The sequence below is a fragment of the Palaemon carinicauda genome, chromosome 33 (genome assembly GCF_036898095.1).
Source record: "Palaemon carinicauda isolate YSFRI2023 chromosome 33, ASM3689809v2, whole genome shotgun sequence".
Taxonomy (NCBI): Eukaryota; Metazoa; Arthropoda; class Malacostraca; order Decapoda; family Palaemonidae; genus Palaemon; species Palaemon carinicauda.
This window is the reverse complement of record NC_090757.1, coordinates 5,773,117-5,791,930: the sequence shown is the minus strand read 5'-3', so window position 1 is coordinate 5,791,930 and position 18,814 is coordinate 5,773,117. Positions and strand designations below refer to the sequence as shown.

Sequence of the window (18,814 nt, the reverse complement as noted above, 5' to 3'; positions counted from 1 at the left end):
TTAACACAGTTCTCTACTCTCCCTCTCTCTTTCCACATTCTCTTGTATATTTTGCACATAGAAAAGCTCTCACTCAAGGTAAATATTTTGACAACTATTGAAAAGTACATGGAATAGTTAACCCATGCACCTCTTACTTCATATAGGTATACAAAGATTAGTTAACCTATGCACCTCTTACTCCCTATAATTTTGTAATGCAGTTAGTGTTCCTTCAGTCCTTAGCACTTTACCTCTATTCACACTTCCTTTAGTCCTGTCCAACTTCTAACTTTTATTTCATTGTGCAATTAGGGCCACTGAAGGGCCTCATATAGGCCCTCATGCTTGGCTACATATCCCAATTCACATATCCTAAGCCAATTCCACTCTTATACCTTTTCCACAACTGTCACACTACTATTTTTAAAATGTTATGTAATATTATTTTGCTTTCTGTCTAGTCACCAATAACTTTGTTTTGCTTACATTTATTTTCAATCTCCTCTCCATCTCATAAAACTTTTCCTTTATATTTTGCTTTCAACAATAGATCACCTAGTGGCCTATTCCTACTCTCCTTTTAGCATTCACCTCAATCTCTTCTGATACACAATATGGTGTTATGAAAGTCATTCTTATACCCTCCACCTTTTAATGACCCTGTCATTTTCCTTTTCAAGATGTACAAATATGGTGTAATCTATCTCTGCTTGCATACCAATTATCTCATAGTTGTCTTACTTTGGAGACTACTACTGCTGTTGATTTTAGTATGAAACCAAGTAATGTAAGTAAAATAAATTTTAATTTTTTCTTATTCTTCCTAGATTCTTTTCAATAATTTTTATAGCATGCTCAGGTTTTCATTCCTCCTTACTTTCTACATTACAGTGTATTCCTTTCACCTTAGTATACCCTTACTGTAAAGCTCTGTTCGTATCTTTTCCTGTATCATATAATCTAGTAAGCTAAACTCCATTTACATGTATGGGATAAAAAATACACACTAGATTTTTTCATGGTATGGATAATTTACTACATCATAGATAATACTGGTGTACTGTTTTCTATGGGTACTTTGATTAATTTAATGAGTTATTTCAAAAGTATGACTATTAGATTTATTTTTTCTATTTTGTTTTACGGGTATTTTTCCGCTATACAAAGGTAAGGGGGAAGTGCATGAGTTGTAATTCAAGGGGTATTAATTTGTTGAGTGTGGTTGGAAAAGTGTATGGTAGTGTTAATTGATAGGATTATGGATAAAACAGAGGATACAATCTTAGTAAGTACTGGGTGGTTTTAGAAGAGGTAGGGGATATATGAATCAGATGTTCACAGTTATGCAGATATGCAAAAAATATTTAGCAAAAGGCAAGGATTTATGGATCAGGAGAAAGCTTATGATAGAGTTGATATGGAGGCGATGTGATATGTGATGAGGTTATATGGAATTGGTGGAAGGTTGTTGCAAGCAGTGAAGAGTTTCCACATAGGCAGTAAGGCGTTTGTTAGGATAGGAAATTAACTGAGCGAGTGGTTTCCAGTGAGTGGGACTGAGATAGGGATGTGTTATGTTGGGAATGAATGTAAAGAGAGTTCTGTATGAGAGAGTTATTGTACCAACTGTGATGTATGGATTCAGAGTGTATGCAGTTAGGGTTAAAAATTGAAATAACAAAAGTTGTAACAAGAAATAGTAAGTTTTTAAAGGAAGGTTATGCTGCACAACATCCTAACTGTTAAGATGTAAAAGAAACTTGAAGGTAATCCCTGGTATTATTATTTTTAATGAATTTAAATTTTGATAGATGAAGCCAAAAGCCATAGTTCGAACTTGCATAGCAACCTCCTAAGGTACAGATTCAATTTTTTTCAAAAAATCAAAGAAAAAACATACATGGTTAAAAAGTAGTTATTTAAACACTGGAGTAATAGCATTCATCAGTACATAAAATGCACAAATGATTATTAAATAGCATAACCAGACTAGAGTTAACATTCTACTCTCATAATTGTGCCAGTTAATAAATATATGAAACTATTTAGTGCACTGAATGTATAATTAAAAATAAGTAATTGTAGTTAAAATCTTGTAGTAAATATATAAAATAAAAAAAAAGTACATGACTGCATAGGAATATTTCACAAGTTTTGGTTCCTAAAATAACAAGTAGTATTGTAGTAATATAGTGCTTCGCTTGATGAATGGTACAAAACATAATATAGGAAGAGATATAGTATGTTCTCAATTGCATAAAAGTTCAACGGGAGGTGAATTAGGCGCAGACCCAACCACATTTATACAGGTAGTTTGATTTGTTCACATTAGGAAGACTGGTTTTGATGAGTAATATGATCTCATCATCATTAGCCTTAACTAGTTAGTCCACTGCAGGAAAAAAAGCCTCATACATGTCTTTTATTATTACAGTAGACCCCTGGGATACAACGTCCCCAGCTTACGTTTTTTTCACGTTACGGTGTGGAATACGATGTTTTTTCGTCCCCTCGTTACGACATTTTCCCCACTTTACGGCATCGAATTGCAAAATTCAAACTTGGCGGTTTTTACGCGTACGACTGTGCGAGTCACTCTCCTACCACCACGCTTATACGTCACTAAGAAGCTGGTCTGCTATTGGTCGGCGTCACGGCGTCACTAAGATGTCGATACGCTATTGGCCGAAATCCCTCCTACAATGCCTGAGAGAGATGCTGCCTCAGTCTCTCTCTTTGTTAATCGCGCATTCAGTTCAGATTCTCGTGTGTGTTTCGTAAAGACTTGATCTCGTGTGAGTGCTTGCGATATCTTATCTTTTGTGCATTTTAGTGCTTAATTCTAACTTTAATTCGTTAACCATGGGTCCCAAGATTGCTAGTGATGTTAAAGGGAAAAGTAAGATGATGATTACTATGGAAACGAAGCTGGAGATATTAAAGAAATACGAAGAAGGCATGTGCATGGGGCTTGTTGTCGATGAGGCTGACGTCGATAACCTTATCGAGGAGCATAGGGAGGAGCTTACGACTGAAGACTTAAAGGAGTTGGAGGCAATGCAGTTGACCATCATTCAAGAAGAGCATAGCTCTAGTGGTGGCAAGGATGGGGGGGAGACTGAAGAAACGATATCGGCAGAAATAAGGGAAGCTATCGCTTGGTATGAAAACCTTACGAGATTCATTGAAATAAAACACCAAGAAAAACTTCACACAGGTCGTCTTCTGGAGAGTGTTAATGACAAGTGTATGAGTCATTTTAGAAATATTTTGAGGAGTCATCAGAAACAGGCTTCTTTGGATAGATATTTCTCCAAAAGAGAAGTGTCAGAAAGCAAAGATGATAAGTGATTCTATTAAAAAAGCTAAATAAGAGTAATTTTTTAAGGTTTAAAAAAAAATCAAAAAAAATTCTAAGACAAAAATAAATTTTTTTTTTTTAATTTTAAGTGTTTAATGGTAAGAATAAATTCATTATTAAGTGTACATAACATAATTAGCATCGATACGTTTTTATATCTACGGCCTCCTCCCCCGTCTGCCTCCACCCACTACCAGCTCAAGTCACGTCACTCCAAAGGTAAATAAAATTTAATTTTTCCTTTACAGTACAGTATATAATTTTTATTTATACGTGTAATGTTATTTAATTATATACTGTACAGTACATGTATATTATATATAAGTATACTGTAGTACAGTGCTTACTATACTATTTTGTTACGTACTAATTTTCAAGGTTTTTACCAGGGGTTTTGCACGCATTAGCTATTCTATTGCCCACCATACGAGATTTTCACCATACGATACCAACTCCAGAACGGATTAATGTCGTATGGGGGGGGTCTACTGTATTATTATTGTTACTAAACAAGCTACAACCCTAGTTGGAAAAGCAAGATGCTACAAGCCCAAGGGCTCCAACAGGGAAAAATAACCCAGTGAGGAAAGAAAATAAGGAAATAAATAAATAATGAGAATAAAGGGATTTTGACGAAGGAAAAATCTATTTCTGGGGAGAGACCTGTAACGCCCGGGGAAAAGGGTCCTTCTTTACACTTTTCTGATATAAACCTTCCAAATATACCAGAGGAAGATAAAAGTATGGAATGCAGAGGTTACTACTCTCGCGCGAGCACCTTGTGGGTGTCGTGTATAAAGCAGGGGCGTGTGAAAACCACTATTCACAGGCTGTCTTCCATTTAGCTAATTCCTTCGTCAAAAGGGATGGGCCGATACAGAGGCACCAGCTACGCTACCTGAACCACGCCACCGACGCCCGACGTGAGCGCCATCTGAACAACATCCTTCTGTATTGAACATGATGGCTTGGAAAGGAAAGGGTGGGATCGTACAAAATAACAGGGAAGGGTTTCACCAGGTGTCACAGGTCTCTCCCCAGAAATAGATTTTTCCTTCGTCAAAATCCCTATTCTGGGTCGACCTGTGACGGCCGGTGAAAATGTACCAGAGAATGCCTTCCAAGCCCAATAATAAATATCAACCTAATGAGGAGAGAGATACTGTAAACACCATGTAAGGAAAATAATATATTATATTAAGGTAAGGAAGCATAAATTATAAACTAGCCAAAGGACATAGTGAGCATAAGGCTAAATAAACATGATAACAAGGAAGCCTCCGAGTATCAGAGCACAATATGCAACAAAACTGACATGGCTAAGAATAACCCAACACTAAAGTTACAGTAAACACAATAACAGTTAATAACCATAGGAGCTAAACATATGATAAACTTAGGGCTAACGAACCACCAAAGAGAGCGGCGTCGTGGTGTGAGTGGCGGGTAGGAGGGAGAAGAGGAGAGATGGATAAAAGGAAGAACAAGAGATTAATGGGGAGAGATGAGGCTCCCAGCTGCAACCGTTGGGTATTTAAGGGCCTGTAAGTTCTTTAGATAGTGGCGTTTGAAAACCATAGGAGATTTCCAACCCGTGTACTTTTTAAGGTCATCAAAATCCATATTTTGGAAATAATTGATGGAGGTAGCTACTGACCGGATATCATGAGCATGGGGAAATGATTCCTGATTAGCTTGTATAGGATAGGATTTGTTGCCTAATGCCTTGAATGGAAATAGTACCTCCTTGTTCTCTGATAAACAAGGAGCCAGACAAGCGGGTGGGAGTTCTAGCTAAAAAGGCCCTGAGAGTAGTGACTGGACACAGAGAAGTATCCTGGAGAAGAGGAATAATCTTCCAAGGGGACCACCTATTTTGTGGGTCCTCATTTTTAGCTAGGAAAGCTCTGTCTGGAGAAAGAAGTACTTCACGTGAAGGGAGGAAATCTATGTTTTCTGAGTTTCGGAAAGACCTGCTAGTTCTGAGATTCTAGCATCCGAGGCCAAAGCCGTTAGGAATAAAGTCTTCCTAAGAAGAGTGATATAGGAGCAGGATTCATTGTCCGTGTCTGACACAAGTTTGAGGACATCGTTCAGAGACCAAGAGACCTTTTGTGGACGAACCGAAGGTCGAAGCCTAGCACATGCTTTTGGAATAGATGAGAAATAGGAATCTGCTAGGTTAATGTTAAACCCAACAAGGAAGACCTTCAAAGCTGACTTGATGGTGGTTATAGTGCTAGCTGCTAGGCCTTTGTCAAATATGAACCTAAAGAAGGAGATGGCTAAATTAGGAGTCATAAAAGTATGGTCTGAATTCTTTAAGAAATCTGCTAGTTTCTTAACGGCCGAATCATATTGACGAATTGTAGAGTCCCTTTTGTCTTATTCTATAAAGAGGATATTTTCCGGGTCGATGTTCGCATCTCTACGAGCTGCAAACTTCATGAAGTCCACAAAGTTAGGGTTTTGGCTATCCTTGAGGAATCTGACATAGTCCGAGTTTGGACTACTTGGGTCAGCTTGGGGAATGGGATCTGGAAGGGACGGAGTTTCAACTTGAGGAGGAGAGGAAACCAACTACTTTTTGGCCAGTGAGGTGCTACTAAGGCCACTGCCCCTTGGAAGGAGCGTAGTTTGTGTAAAACTTTCATTAGAAGATTTACTGGAGGGAATAGGTAAATCTTCTTCCAATGGTTCCAATTCAGGGTTAATGCGTCCATGGCATAAGCCTGAGGGTCCAGGTTTGGGGTCACATAACAGGGAAGTTTGTGATTCAGTTGAGTCGCGAATAGATCTAGTGTACCTGGAGGCCCGGAACCAGCCTGAGTATCCACTGGAAGGAATTTATGTCTAGGGACCATTCCGATTCCAGTGGTTTCGTCCTGGATAGTGAGTCCGCTATCACATTCTGGACTCCTGCTAGGTGAGTTGCTGACAGGAACCAGTTCTTGTCTGCTGCCAAGGCGAAGATAGTGACCAGGACCTGATTCAGGTTGGGTGACTTGGATCCTCCTCTGTTGATGCAGTGTACTACAGCTGTGCTGTCTGAGACTACTCTGATGTGGGACGACCTCGGAGGAGAGATTCTCTTCAGGGTCAAGAACACTGCCATGGCTTCGAGAACATTGATATGGAACTGTTTCATGGCGGGTGACCAAGAGCCCTGAAACATCTGATGTTGGGAGTAACCCCCCCAGCCACTCAGAGACGTTTCTGTATGAACTATCACTTGTGGAGGGGGGAATTGCAGAGGAACCGATTTGGAGAGGTTCCTCGGTTCGGACCATGGGCGTAGTCTCATTTTTAAGACAGGGGATCTTTGAGATCTTGTCTCTTAAAGTTACTGTAGCTCTCTTTCTCCAGACTCGATTGATGTCTTTGAGTTTGGCTTTTAATAGGAGATCTGTTACTGAAGCAAATTGGAGAAGGCCGAGGATTCTTTCTAAGGCTCTTCTGAACACCTGTTTGTGTTTGAGAAAATTCCTGATCTTGGAAGCTATCTCCCTTACCTTTTTGGGAGGAAGGTAGAGCCTGTGCTTTGAAAGGTCCCACTGAATTCCTAACTATTCGAAGTGGCTTGATGGTTGTAGGCGGGACTTTTGAAGATTGACTTGGAATCCCAGGTTGGCGAGAAATCGAATTACTTTCGTCGTAGCTCTGTTGCATTCCTGGGTCGACCGAGCCCATATAAGCCAATCGTCCAGATAGGCAATGATCTGTATCCCTTGGTTCCTGAGTTGTTCGAGCACTGTCTCTCCCAGTTTCGTGAATATCCTGGGGGCAATGCTGAGACCGAAGGGCATGACTTTGAACGCAAAGGCTTTCTTGCCTAGGCGGAAGCCTAGGTAAGGAGAGAAGTTTCGAGCTACTGGCACATGATAATAGGCGTCGGTAAGATCGATAGAGGTGGTGACGGCCCCACGGGGAAGTAAGGTCTGTACCTGAGAGATAGTCAACATACAGAACTTGTCGCAGAGAATGTAAGAGTTTAGTTTTGACAAGTCCAGAACCACTCTCAACGCCGACGAGTCTTTCTTTGGAACTGTAAACAGGCGGCCTTGGAATTTCAGTGATCGAACCCGTTTGATTGCTTTCTTCTTGAGTAACTCTGTGGTGTACTCTTTCAGGATGGGAGTGGGTCTCTGGAAGAAGGTCACTGGTGGAGGTGGAGATCCCTGTGACCATTTCCAACCCAAGCCTTTGGATATTATGCTGTGAGCCCATGGACTGAAGGTCCAATGGTCTCGAAAGTGATAAAGTCTCCCCCCTACCGGGAACACATCATTGCGAGGGAGTGAATCTAGGTCCCTTCCCTCCCCGAGCACCCCTTGCTCTAGGTCCGCCTCGTTGGCAGAACTGTCCTCTACCTCTGTAGCTTCCTCTCTGGTGTCCACGAAAGGAACCGGAGGGTTCGTAGCTAGGGTTGTATGCAGGAGAGGACATCCAAGTGGGGTTGGGTTGTGTACCTGGGGGAGCAGTGAGGTAGACCACCTGTTGAGGGGGAGCCGGTTGCTGAGAAGTCGAAGCAGAGGAAGACTGTGTTGACGTGTGGGGGACTGATGACTGGTGGTAGTGACCCCGGTTCGTCTTGAAAGGGGTAAATCTCTGCTTTTTCTTGAAGAAAGTTTGTTTGTGGGATTCGATCTTCCTTTTCGTCGTGAGGCCCCACCTTACTTGCAAATTTTGGTTTGCCCTCGCAGCGTCCTGAAGAACTTTATTAACTTCATCCTGAGGGAATAGGTTCTTACCCCAGCAGGAGGACGCTATCAGCCTGTTCGGTTCATGTCTGATAGAAGCCTCAGACAGAACGTATTTCCTGCAGCTAACCCGAGCCGACCAGAAGTCGTGGAGGTCAACTTGGTAGGACAGAAGCAGGTTCTTTGTGAAAACCCTGAACAAAGTTTCAGTCGGGTAAACAGAGGCTAGGGACTCTATGGAGGTGATGGAGTGGAGGGACCTAGCTAACCTATTACGTGCCTCGAACTCGGTCTTGAGAAGACTCTCTAGTAATCTGGGAAGCTTCTCAGAAAAAAAAGAGTAGAGGCGCAGTCTGGGTCTAGCTTCCCTACCGTGAAGGTAGAAGAAGCGTCATCCCAGGTGGCAGAGGTACTCGGAATGAGCATTGAGGTGGGGTCCGTCTCTTTAAGAGCCGGCATGGCAGAGCCTTCCTTGACGGCCTGTATTGTCAGCTCTGTCACTTTATCTATAAGTGGCAAGGTAATGGATGATGCCGTTGTAAAAATAGTGTAGGCACCTTTGTGTGGGGGTGAGCTTGGAGTTGGTACACCCCCATTCTGATAGAGTCCTGGCCCAGACAGCTTGGGCCTGTTCTTTGGAAATATCACCGTTTCCTTCGGTACCTTGTCCATTCTAACCAAGGCATGCTCCTTTAGGCGGACAAAGCCGTTGAATGGGAATTCTAGCCCCGGGGGGTAGAATTCTAGGTCCTCTAAAGGGCAGGTGCCTATGCCATCTAGAGTTAGGGTACCATCTAAGTAAGGCGCATGCAAGGCAAACCTCCAAGGGTTGTTTTTATCGAAGGGGGTTAACTTCGACATGTCTGGAGCTGAAGGCGGAGGAATCTGAGTTCCAGAGCGGATCAGATTTGCCACCATATCTTTCAGCTCCGTCATAGCCCCAGAATGTTGCTGAATTTGCTCCTTGACTATATCCCTGATCAGGTCGACGGGGAAGGAGGGTACCTGAGAGCCACCCGCCGACGAAGCCTTGGACTTGGCGGACTTTGACTTCTTAGAAGTCACGGTTTTATAGGAAGCAATAGGAACATCAGGAGCAGTCGAGGGTCTGGGGACCGGTGACGTAGACAATGGCAAAGCTGATGACTTATAGGTACGTAGTGGCTTCACCTTGGGTCGTACGGGGACAAAGGGATCCCGAGGAGAAGCCGTAGGCTTATCAAAGCCGAGAAAGGAAGAGGTAGAAGAAGGAGTAGGAGATAAAAAGGTTTCCGCCAACTCGACATCACTTACCTGCTCGTCCATGGGCTCGATGTCTAGATCCAGAGCTGACACGTCCACCGGTAGAAGAGATTCGTCTTCCGTGGAGATGGTCGCTCTGACCGCTTCAATTAAAGGGGCAGCCGCCTCCGGAGTGACTGCTGCAGTGGTAGAGCCTGGGAAGAGTCGGGAGGCCATGTCTCCGTCGAGGAGATAGGGTGCGCCAGACGGAGCATTCCTGCCGAAGCCCGGCACCCAAGGATGAAGAGCAGCTCTTGCCAACCGAAGAGATTCATCATCGGCCTGAAAGAGTTGAGGGATTAGTGATGAAGGAGAAGGATCGTTCTCCAAAATAAGCGATGTATACATAATTAAGGAACAAATTAAATCATCACCAAAGGATAAAAGGAACAAAACGAAAACCAACTTACGTCATCGTTCAGGAATAAGGAAACCACACCATGTATGGGGCTTGTCCCGGCTCCCGAATAAAGGAGATAGTGCAATGTGCATGCGATCGGCAGAGGTCATGTCCAACGGGATCGTTGAAAGAGGCGGGGCAGCCCTTGGCAGCGCAGCGGACCTTCTGTAAAAGAAAGGAGACATAAGTCTGGATGTTCCTCGAGACTCTGGTAAGGGATTAAGATCTACTAACAGAGCCTAGATAGCCTGAAGTATGTGTGCATAGAATGGTTCAATGACTGAGAGCCGGAGCTCCATATTAAAATATTTTAAATATAAAATTTTCCTGCACCAGAGTGTGCCGGAGCAATCTAAAATGGGTCTGTATCACTATGAATATTATTAAAATAAGAATAAAATAAATTAATGTAATCTGGGGAACCTCCGACAGGGTCGAGAATTCAGTGATAGGCCCTTAACTAAATAAATTCTAAAATACAAGCAGTAGCTAAAAGTTAAGGCTAACATCATTGCTAAGCGTATTGGTGATCTCCGGTGAAGCAGGAGGTCCGGTGAAAGGTCCGGAATAAATAAGATGTGATTAATAATGAATATTTTGTGTGGATATGGCCGTGGCCGGAGTCTGGGAGCAAGGGACCACCGGGGGGATGAGGCCCTGCCAGAGGGTTGCACTCCAAATGATATATAACTATAGGTTCCAATCTCAATGAGTATCCCTCATGGCGGAGTAGAACTCACGGCGGAGTGTATGAATGTTCAGATCCTACTCCCAAGCCGTAGCGGGGAGAGGACGGAACTACGAGGGGAACAGGTGGTGTCATAAGGCTGGCCAAAACAATGACTCACACTCGAACAGGACCTATTAATAACGCTAGCTATATTAACAGTAACCACATAATAAAATAATTCGTAAAATATCATATACCCGTAGAGGGAGAGGGGGGAGAGAGAACCCGTGATCATATAAAACGGAAAACGGGAAATCCACCTCTCCTACTCGAGGCTAAGAAAGAAAACGAGAGAAAGGGTAACGCGTGACTCTAGCGACAGAAAACGAGAACTCCATGCTCTCGCTCTCGTGGTTACACTATAAAGAACCTAATTAAGCACACTATATGATATAAGTATAACAATAAAATTGTAACGTCAAATACAAGACTACGAACGAAGAATAACGTCTGCTTTAACAAAATTTAAAAGGATATAGTCCACTGACGAACGCCTCTCAGGGCGGGTACTAAACTATAATAAAGCCAGAACGCTATTCTTGTTCGAGACTGGACTTGCTAGCAAAAAGTACCACAGGAAATAATAATAATAATAATAATAATAATAATAATAATAATAATAATAATAATGGTTCAAAAAGGCGTAAGGCCAGTGACTTAACCAAGAACCTAACTGACAGAGTACCAAATGGGCAAGACTAACATGAATTCCCAGCGATGCAAATCAAAACAACAATGGCTGCCGACACCGCGGAAGGCCAAGCCGGTCGAAATAAAAACAACACAATACTGGGAAGAGTACAACTGCCCGGTACTGCAAAAAGCTGTCAACACAAACTATGGTACTTAACATTGGTATGGGTGAAGTTGGAGCTTCTGCCATGATGAAAATAATCCACGAAACGTGAAAACACAGAGAACACAAAAATCTAAGACCAAGCTAGCAAGTCCAAAACAGAAGGATGTTGTTCAGATGGCGCTCGCGTCGGGCGTCGGTGGCGTGGTTCAGGTAGCGTAGCTGGTGCCTCTGTATCAGCCCATCCCTTTTGACGAAGGAATTAGCTAAATGGAAGACAGCCTGTGAATAGTGGTTTTCACACGCCCCTGCTTTATACACGACACCCACAAGGTGCTCGCTCGAGGGTAGTAACCTCTGCATTCCATGCTTTTATCTTTCTCTGGTATATTTGGAAGGTTTATATCAGAAAAGTGTAAAGAATGACCCTTTTCACCGGCCGTCACAGGTCGACCCAGAAAATTAACAATACAGTGGTACCTCTACATACGAATTTAATCCGTTCCACAACTGACTTCGGATGTAGAAAATGTTCGGATGTCGAAACGAATTTTCCCATAAGAATACATTGAAATAGGATTAATCCGTGGTTGAGCCCAAAAACCTATGATAACTTCTTAATAAACTACTACACATACAGTGGAACCTCTACACACGAACGTATCTACATCCGAATTTTCCAACATCCGAAGTAAAATTCGAGCAAATTTTTGACTCTACACCCGAATTTTATTTCGACACACGAAGTAGCAATTTTCGTCGTACCGGTTGTATCCGAATTTTTCGACACGCAAAGTACAATTCGAACACGTTCCTACTCTACACCCGAATTTTTTTTTCGACACCCGAAGTAAACAATACTCGTATGCGTAGTCGGTGCTCATAGCGGCTGATGTGTTTTTTATTTCCGCCAATAGAAGGCAGCACTTCAACCTCGGAGGGACCCTCAATTAGCGTGGCTTGGGTCAGTCCTCTGTTCTCGTTGGCTTTATGTGGTTGTGCCCTGTGCGTTCTGCTATTAATTGTGTTTTAATCGTGATTTTTTACATTCATCCTTTTACGGTATTTTACGAAAATCATGGGTCCTAAAAGGCTTAGTTTCGCAAGTGGTAGTGGTAGTGGTGAGAAAAGGAATAAGGGAATGCTTTCTTTAGAAGTAAAGCAAGGAATTATTGAAAAGCATGAGCGTGGCGTCCGTATGAGTGAACTTGCAATAAGTTCCGCGCAAATAAAAGAGGTGTTAGGAAAATATCAAGATGTGGTCGACTTCATCGACAAATACCATCCAAAGAAATTGCAGGTTTGTCGTGTAGCTGCGCAGTTTGATGATGTTTCCCTAACTTATTTTCGAAACATTCTGAAAAGCTGTACCAAGCAACTTTCTGTCGATAGCTTCTTTAAAAAAACTACGAAGCGAACTCGTGATGAAGAGGAAGGAAGTGGTTCAAAGAAAACAGCAAAGAGTGAAGAGAAAAAAATTCAATCAATTTTAAGTGTAGAGAGTGAAAGTGATTAAAATTAATCATCAAAAAGAAAAAAAGAAAATGTAAAAAAAAAATATAAATTATAAAAAAAAAAAGCTAAGTTATGTTAAAGTTCACTTAGTAGTGTAAGTTAGAATAAGTTACGGTAGTGTATGTTTATCGTAGTTAACCTCTCTACCTCCTCGCCGCCCGTCCGTCTCCTCTCTGCGTAGCAAGACTAACAACACCTGCGCTGGAGTTTCTAAGGTAAAGTGACGCTAAAAACCCGTTTCTTATTTATCATATTTTGCTAATTCTTCTTATTTACATGTCTATTCTTCTTATTTACATGTCTATTATCTAATTTAGTGTTCATTATTCTCATGGGAAAATTATGTGTAGTAGTTTATTAAGAAGTTATCATAGGTTTTTGGGCTCAACCACGGATTAATCCTATTTCAATGTATTCTTATGGGAAAATTCGTTTCGACAACCCAACATTTTCTACATCCGAAGTTGGTTCTGGAACGGATTAAATTCGTATGTAGAGGTTCCACTGTAATTTCCCATGAGAGTAATGCACACTAAATTAGATAATAGACATGTAAAAAAGAAGAATTATCAAAAAATGATAAATAAGAAACAGGTTTTTAGCGTCACTTTACCTTAGAAACTCCAGCGCAGGTGTTGTTTGTCTTGCTACGCAGAGAGGAGACGGACGGGCGGCGAGGAGGTAGAGAGGTTAACTACGATAAACGTACACTACCGTAACTTATTCTAACTTACACTAAGTGAACTTTAACATAACTTAGCTTATTTTTTTTTTATTTTTATATTTTATATTTTTTTTACATTTTCTTTTTGATGATTAATTTTAATCACTTTCACTCTCTACACTTAAAATTTATTGAATTATTTTCTCTTCACTCTTTGCTGTTTTCTTTGAACCACTTCCTTCCTCTTCATCACTAGTTTTTTTAAAGAAGCTATCGATAGAAAGTTGTTTGGTACAGCTTTTCAGAATGTTTCGAAAATAAGTTAGGGAAACATCATCAAACTGCGCAACTACACGACAAACCTGCAATTTCTTTGGATGGTATTTGTCGATGAAGTCGACCACGTCTTGATATTTTCCTAACACCTCTTTTATTTGCGCGGAACCTATTGCAAGTTCACTCATACGGACGCCACGCTCATGCTTTTCAATAATTCCTTGCTTTACTTCTAAAGAAAGCATTCCCTTATTCCTTTTCTCACCACTACCACTACCACTTGCAAAACTAAGCCTTTTAGGACCCATGATTTACATAAAATACCGTAAAAGGATGAATGTCAAAAACCCCAATTAAAACACAGTTAATAGCAGAACGCACAGGGCACAGCCACACGAAGCCGAGAGAACAGAGGAATGTCCCAAGCCACGCTAATTGAGGGTCCCCCCGAGGTCGAAGTGCTGCCTTCTATCGGCGGAAATAGAAAACACATCAGGCGCTATGAGCACCGACTACACGTACGAGTATTGTTTACTTCGGGTGTCGAAAAAAAAATTCGGGTGTAGAGTAGGAACGTGTTCGAATTGTACTTCGCGTGTCGAAAAATTCGGACACAACCGGTACAACGAAAATGGCTTAATTCGTGTGTCGAAATAAAATTCGGGTGTAGAGTTAAAAATTTGCTCGAATTTTACTTCGGATGTTGGAAAATTAGGATGTAGATACGTTAGGATGTAGAGGTTCCACTGTACTGTATATCATTCTAAAAACAGTAACAGCATCAAAACAGATATGTCCTATATAAACTATTAACGTCAAAACCAGATATGTCATAAACAATAAAAAGACTTATGTCAGCCTGGTCAACATAAAAACATTTGCTCCAACTTTGAACTTTTGAAGTTCTACTGATTCAACTACCCAATTAGGAAGATCATTCCACAACTTGGTAACAGCTGGAATAAAACTTCTAGAATACTGTGTAGTATTGAGCCTCATGATGGAGAAGGCCTGGCTATTAGAATTAACTGCCTCCCTAGTATTATGAACAGGATAGAATTGTCCCAGGAGATCTGAATGTAAAGGATGGTCAGAGTTATGAAAAATCTTATGCAACATGCATAATGAACTAATTAAACGACGGTGCCAAAGATTAATATCTAGATCATGAATAAGAAATTTAATAGAACGTAAGTTTCTGTCCAACAAATTAAGATGAGAATCAGCAGCTGAACACCAGACACAAGAACAATACTCAAAACAAGGTAGAATGAAAGAATTAAAACACTTCTTCAGAATAGATTGATCACCGAAAATCTTGAAAGACTTTCTCAATAAGCCAATTTTTTGTGCAATTGAAGACAGACCTAATGTGTTTCTCAAAAGTAAATTTGCTGTCGAGAATCACACCTAAAATTTTAAAAGAGTCATACAAATTTAAAGAAACATCAATACTGAGATCTGGATGTTGAGGAGCCACCGTCCTTGACCTACTTACAATCATACTTTGAGTTTTGTTAGGATTCAGTTTCATACCCCATAATTTGCACCGTGCACTAATTTTAGCTAAATCTCTATTAAGGGATTCACCAACCCCAGATCTACATTCAGGGGATGGAATTGATGCAAAAAGAGTAACATCATCTGCTTATCCAACAAGCTTGTTTTCTAGGCCAAACCACATGTCATGTATATATAGTATGAAAAGTAATGGGCCAAGAACACTACCCTGTGGAACACCAGATATCACATTCCTATACTCACTATGGTGCCCATCAACAACTCTTTGAGATCTATTACTTAAAAAATCAATAATAATGCTAAGAAACGACCCACCCACTCCCAACTGTTTCAGTTTGGAATCAAGGGCCTAATGATTAATACGGTCAAAGGCAGCACTAACATCAAGGCCAATCATACGAGCTTCCTGACCACAATCAAAGGATTTCTGTACAGCATTGGAGATTGTATGAAGGGCATCACATGCTCCAAGGCCTTTACGAAAACCAAATTGAAAATTAGGGAGTAGATGATTACCTTCAGCAAACCTATTAAGATGTTTTGCCAGAAGACGTTCAAAAACTTTAGATAATATGGGAGTTATGGAAATTGGGCGGTAATTAGTGGGACTTGAGCTACCACAAACACATTTACATAGAGGAGTAACATTACCAATTCTCCAACAAGTGCTAAAAGCTCCTCTTCTTGCTAACTTGCGCAAAATAACAGATAACTTTGGAGCTAAGAAATCTGCTGTCTTTATACAGAACAAAGGAAAAATACCATTTGGGTCTACACCTCCATAAGCATCAAGGTCCATCAACAGAGCTTTAATCTCACGAGATCGAAAAGCTAAACTAGTTAGTTTAGCCTCAGGAAAACAGGAATGAGGAAGTTCAAGTTTTTCATTACTGTGTTTACTGTCAAAAACATCAGCCAAAAGGGTTGCTTTTTCCTTTGGACAGTGAGTGACTGAGCCATCTGGTTTAAGTAAAGGAGGAACGGTTGCATCTACACCAAAGAGTGCAGATTTAAGGGTAGACCACCATTTATGTTCCTGAGTTGTACCAGAAAGGGTTTCTTTTGTGGTTAAATTGTACTCTTTTTCAGTTGAGGCATAAACTTTCTGAGCAAAAGCTCGAAGCTGAGTATAGTTGTTCCAGGTCAAATCTGATCTGTTACCCTTCCAAAGGTGATAGGCCTCCTGCTTCTCCAAATAAGCACGTCTACAATCATCATTGAACCATGGTTTGTCCTTCACTCGGTACCTTAGCACACAAGAAGGGATACGCCTATCAATTATGATGACTAGTTTTCCATTCAAAGGGACAACCGGATCTACACTACTATATAATTGTGACCAATTCAAACACAAAAGATCATGCAAAATCCCATTCCAGTCTGCTTGGGATTTCATATAAATTTTACAAGAGTATGATATATCAGGGACAGGTTGCTCAGTCTTCACTAGTAATGAAATCAAGGCATGATCAGATGTCCCGACTGGAGAACCAACCTTTTTGCTTGCATCTGTTTATAGTCTTTCTATGCCAGTCTGTACTTTGAAATTTTCTTAGCTCGTCACTTCATCAGCTTTTAAAATCTCTAGGGACCCATTCTTTTATTTTTAATAGCCATCTATTGTCTGTCATTCTCATTATATGTCTTTGCTATGTCCATTTCTTTTTCCTATATGTTGTCAGAATATCCTATACTTGTTTGCCCTCTTATCTATATTGACATAAAAAATAATAGCAATTTTATTTATTTTTTTTACTGAAAATTAGTTTGGACCAAATATCGTGAAGTTAATCTATGTGTTATTGCATTTCTAGGTTGCAGATGATCTCAATATCATTAATGCCTTGACTGCCCTTCCTGTTTCTGAGGATGAGCTACTGTACGCCATTCCAGTCTGTGCTCCTTATGTGGCCATGACAAACTACAAGTGAGTATTTACATGAAAATTATTCAATACCTTTAATCATCATCTATTGCTAATGACAATAGGAATCAGGACAATCCATGTTGCATCGTATTTTGTATGATTATTTTAATTGACAGGATTTTTTAAGAACTGCAGTAATATTGATAATATTTGTTGCTATGATAATACAAACATACAGTAGTTAGTATGTTAACCATTGAGGTATACAATACTGTATGTACTTGTAGAAGTTACAATATGTGGGTAGGCTTCCCTAAAGGGGAAGGACTAGCACCATCTGAGTCTTGTTTTATTTTTCTTTATTAATTATAGCAAGTTCTATTTCCTGGAAATTGAGCAAAAGTGAATGTCCCACAGCATAAATATTTTATAGGTTTTTTGCCCTTCATTTTGATTTTCTCAGATAATATAAAAATTTCAAGGTACATTATTAAAGGAGATGAAAGAACAGAAAAATTAAAGTAATGTTTATTTGAAGTTTCAACCAAGAAGCAAATGGGTCGCCATGTAATGTAGGGACTCCTTCCGATAGTAGGCCATGGCAATTGCATGTGTCTGCAAGATCGTTCCTATTGCCTGGAACCAACCTTACTGACAGCTGTACCACATAGTTGGCTACCAAAGTATGCACTTATTTTTCCAACTCACAAAGGGTTTGTGAAATAAATTTAGTATACCCTTGGTTGTTAATGTAAGCTACAACAGTGTTGTTGATGTTTACCAGGTATCATATCAAACGCTGTTATGGAGCTTGTAAAGGCTTTTAGCACTGCTTATATTTCCAGTAGATTGATATGTGGACCATATTCCTGAGGTGGTCTGGTTCCTTAAGGTGTTCACAACACCCATCCTTAGATGGATCTGTGAACAGCAGCATCTCTTTGAGGTGGGAGTTAAGTGGAGCTCCCCAGGTGAGATTATTGTTGTTCAGCCACCAGGCCAGATTGTCCTGTAATTCTTGATTGATTGAATATAGGATTTAGGCATTAAGCCAAGCACTGGGGCATCAAAGGCCATTCAGCGCTATATAACGAAAATCATTCAATCATATCTGTAAACTCACACCATTTAGTATCATTTTAACCTTTAATACAAATCGTAACACTTTCATACAATAAAATCTAGATGTGAAATAAAAAATGATTAAAAGGGTAAAATAAATGAATAAATTAATAAAATCAATTATAGCTCGTAATATAACCCAATACTTTGTATAAATTTTCTCAGGTTCAGGGTATTACAGTTTTCCCCCAGTATATCTCTTAAAGGTTTGTCCTGGAGTAAATGTGTCCTCCTCTGAAGATTAAAAACAGGACAATCGACTAAAATATGTTTAACATCCATTGTCACTTGACAGGTATTACAAAGAGGGGTCTGTCTCCCTTCCCCACTCTTCATTAAATAATTGTGCGTTGCATGTGTATGGCCAATACGCAGCCTAGTTAAAATAATGGTATCCCTTCTACTTGTAGAATTACAAGATGACCATTTATCCACCAATGGGTGGATTTGTTTCAATTTTGTATTGGTGGTCAGTTCAGACCATCGAGCTTGCCACTTATTTTTACAGTAAAGATGAATCTCACTTTTAAGATCTTTGTAAGGAATACTCAAGGGGGATGGATTACTTAGCCCTGAAGCTTCCTTTGCTGCCTTATCTA

General features: G+C 40.4%; 1 protein-coding gene across 1 annotated transcript in view; it reads left to right on the top strand.

Annotated features, from left to right (window-relative positions):
* LOC137625828 (ribosome quality control complex subunit NEMF-like) overlaps positions 1-18,814 on the top strand; it is a 162,861-nt gene that overhangs the window by 135,503 nt on the left and 8,544 nt on the right. The window contains exon 19 of the mRNA XM_068356715.1: positions 17,041-17,153. Coding sequence (XP_068212816.1) covers positions 17,041-17,153 — 113 coding nt within the window. The remainder of the gene's footprint in view (positions 1-17,040; positions 17,154-18,814) is intronic.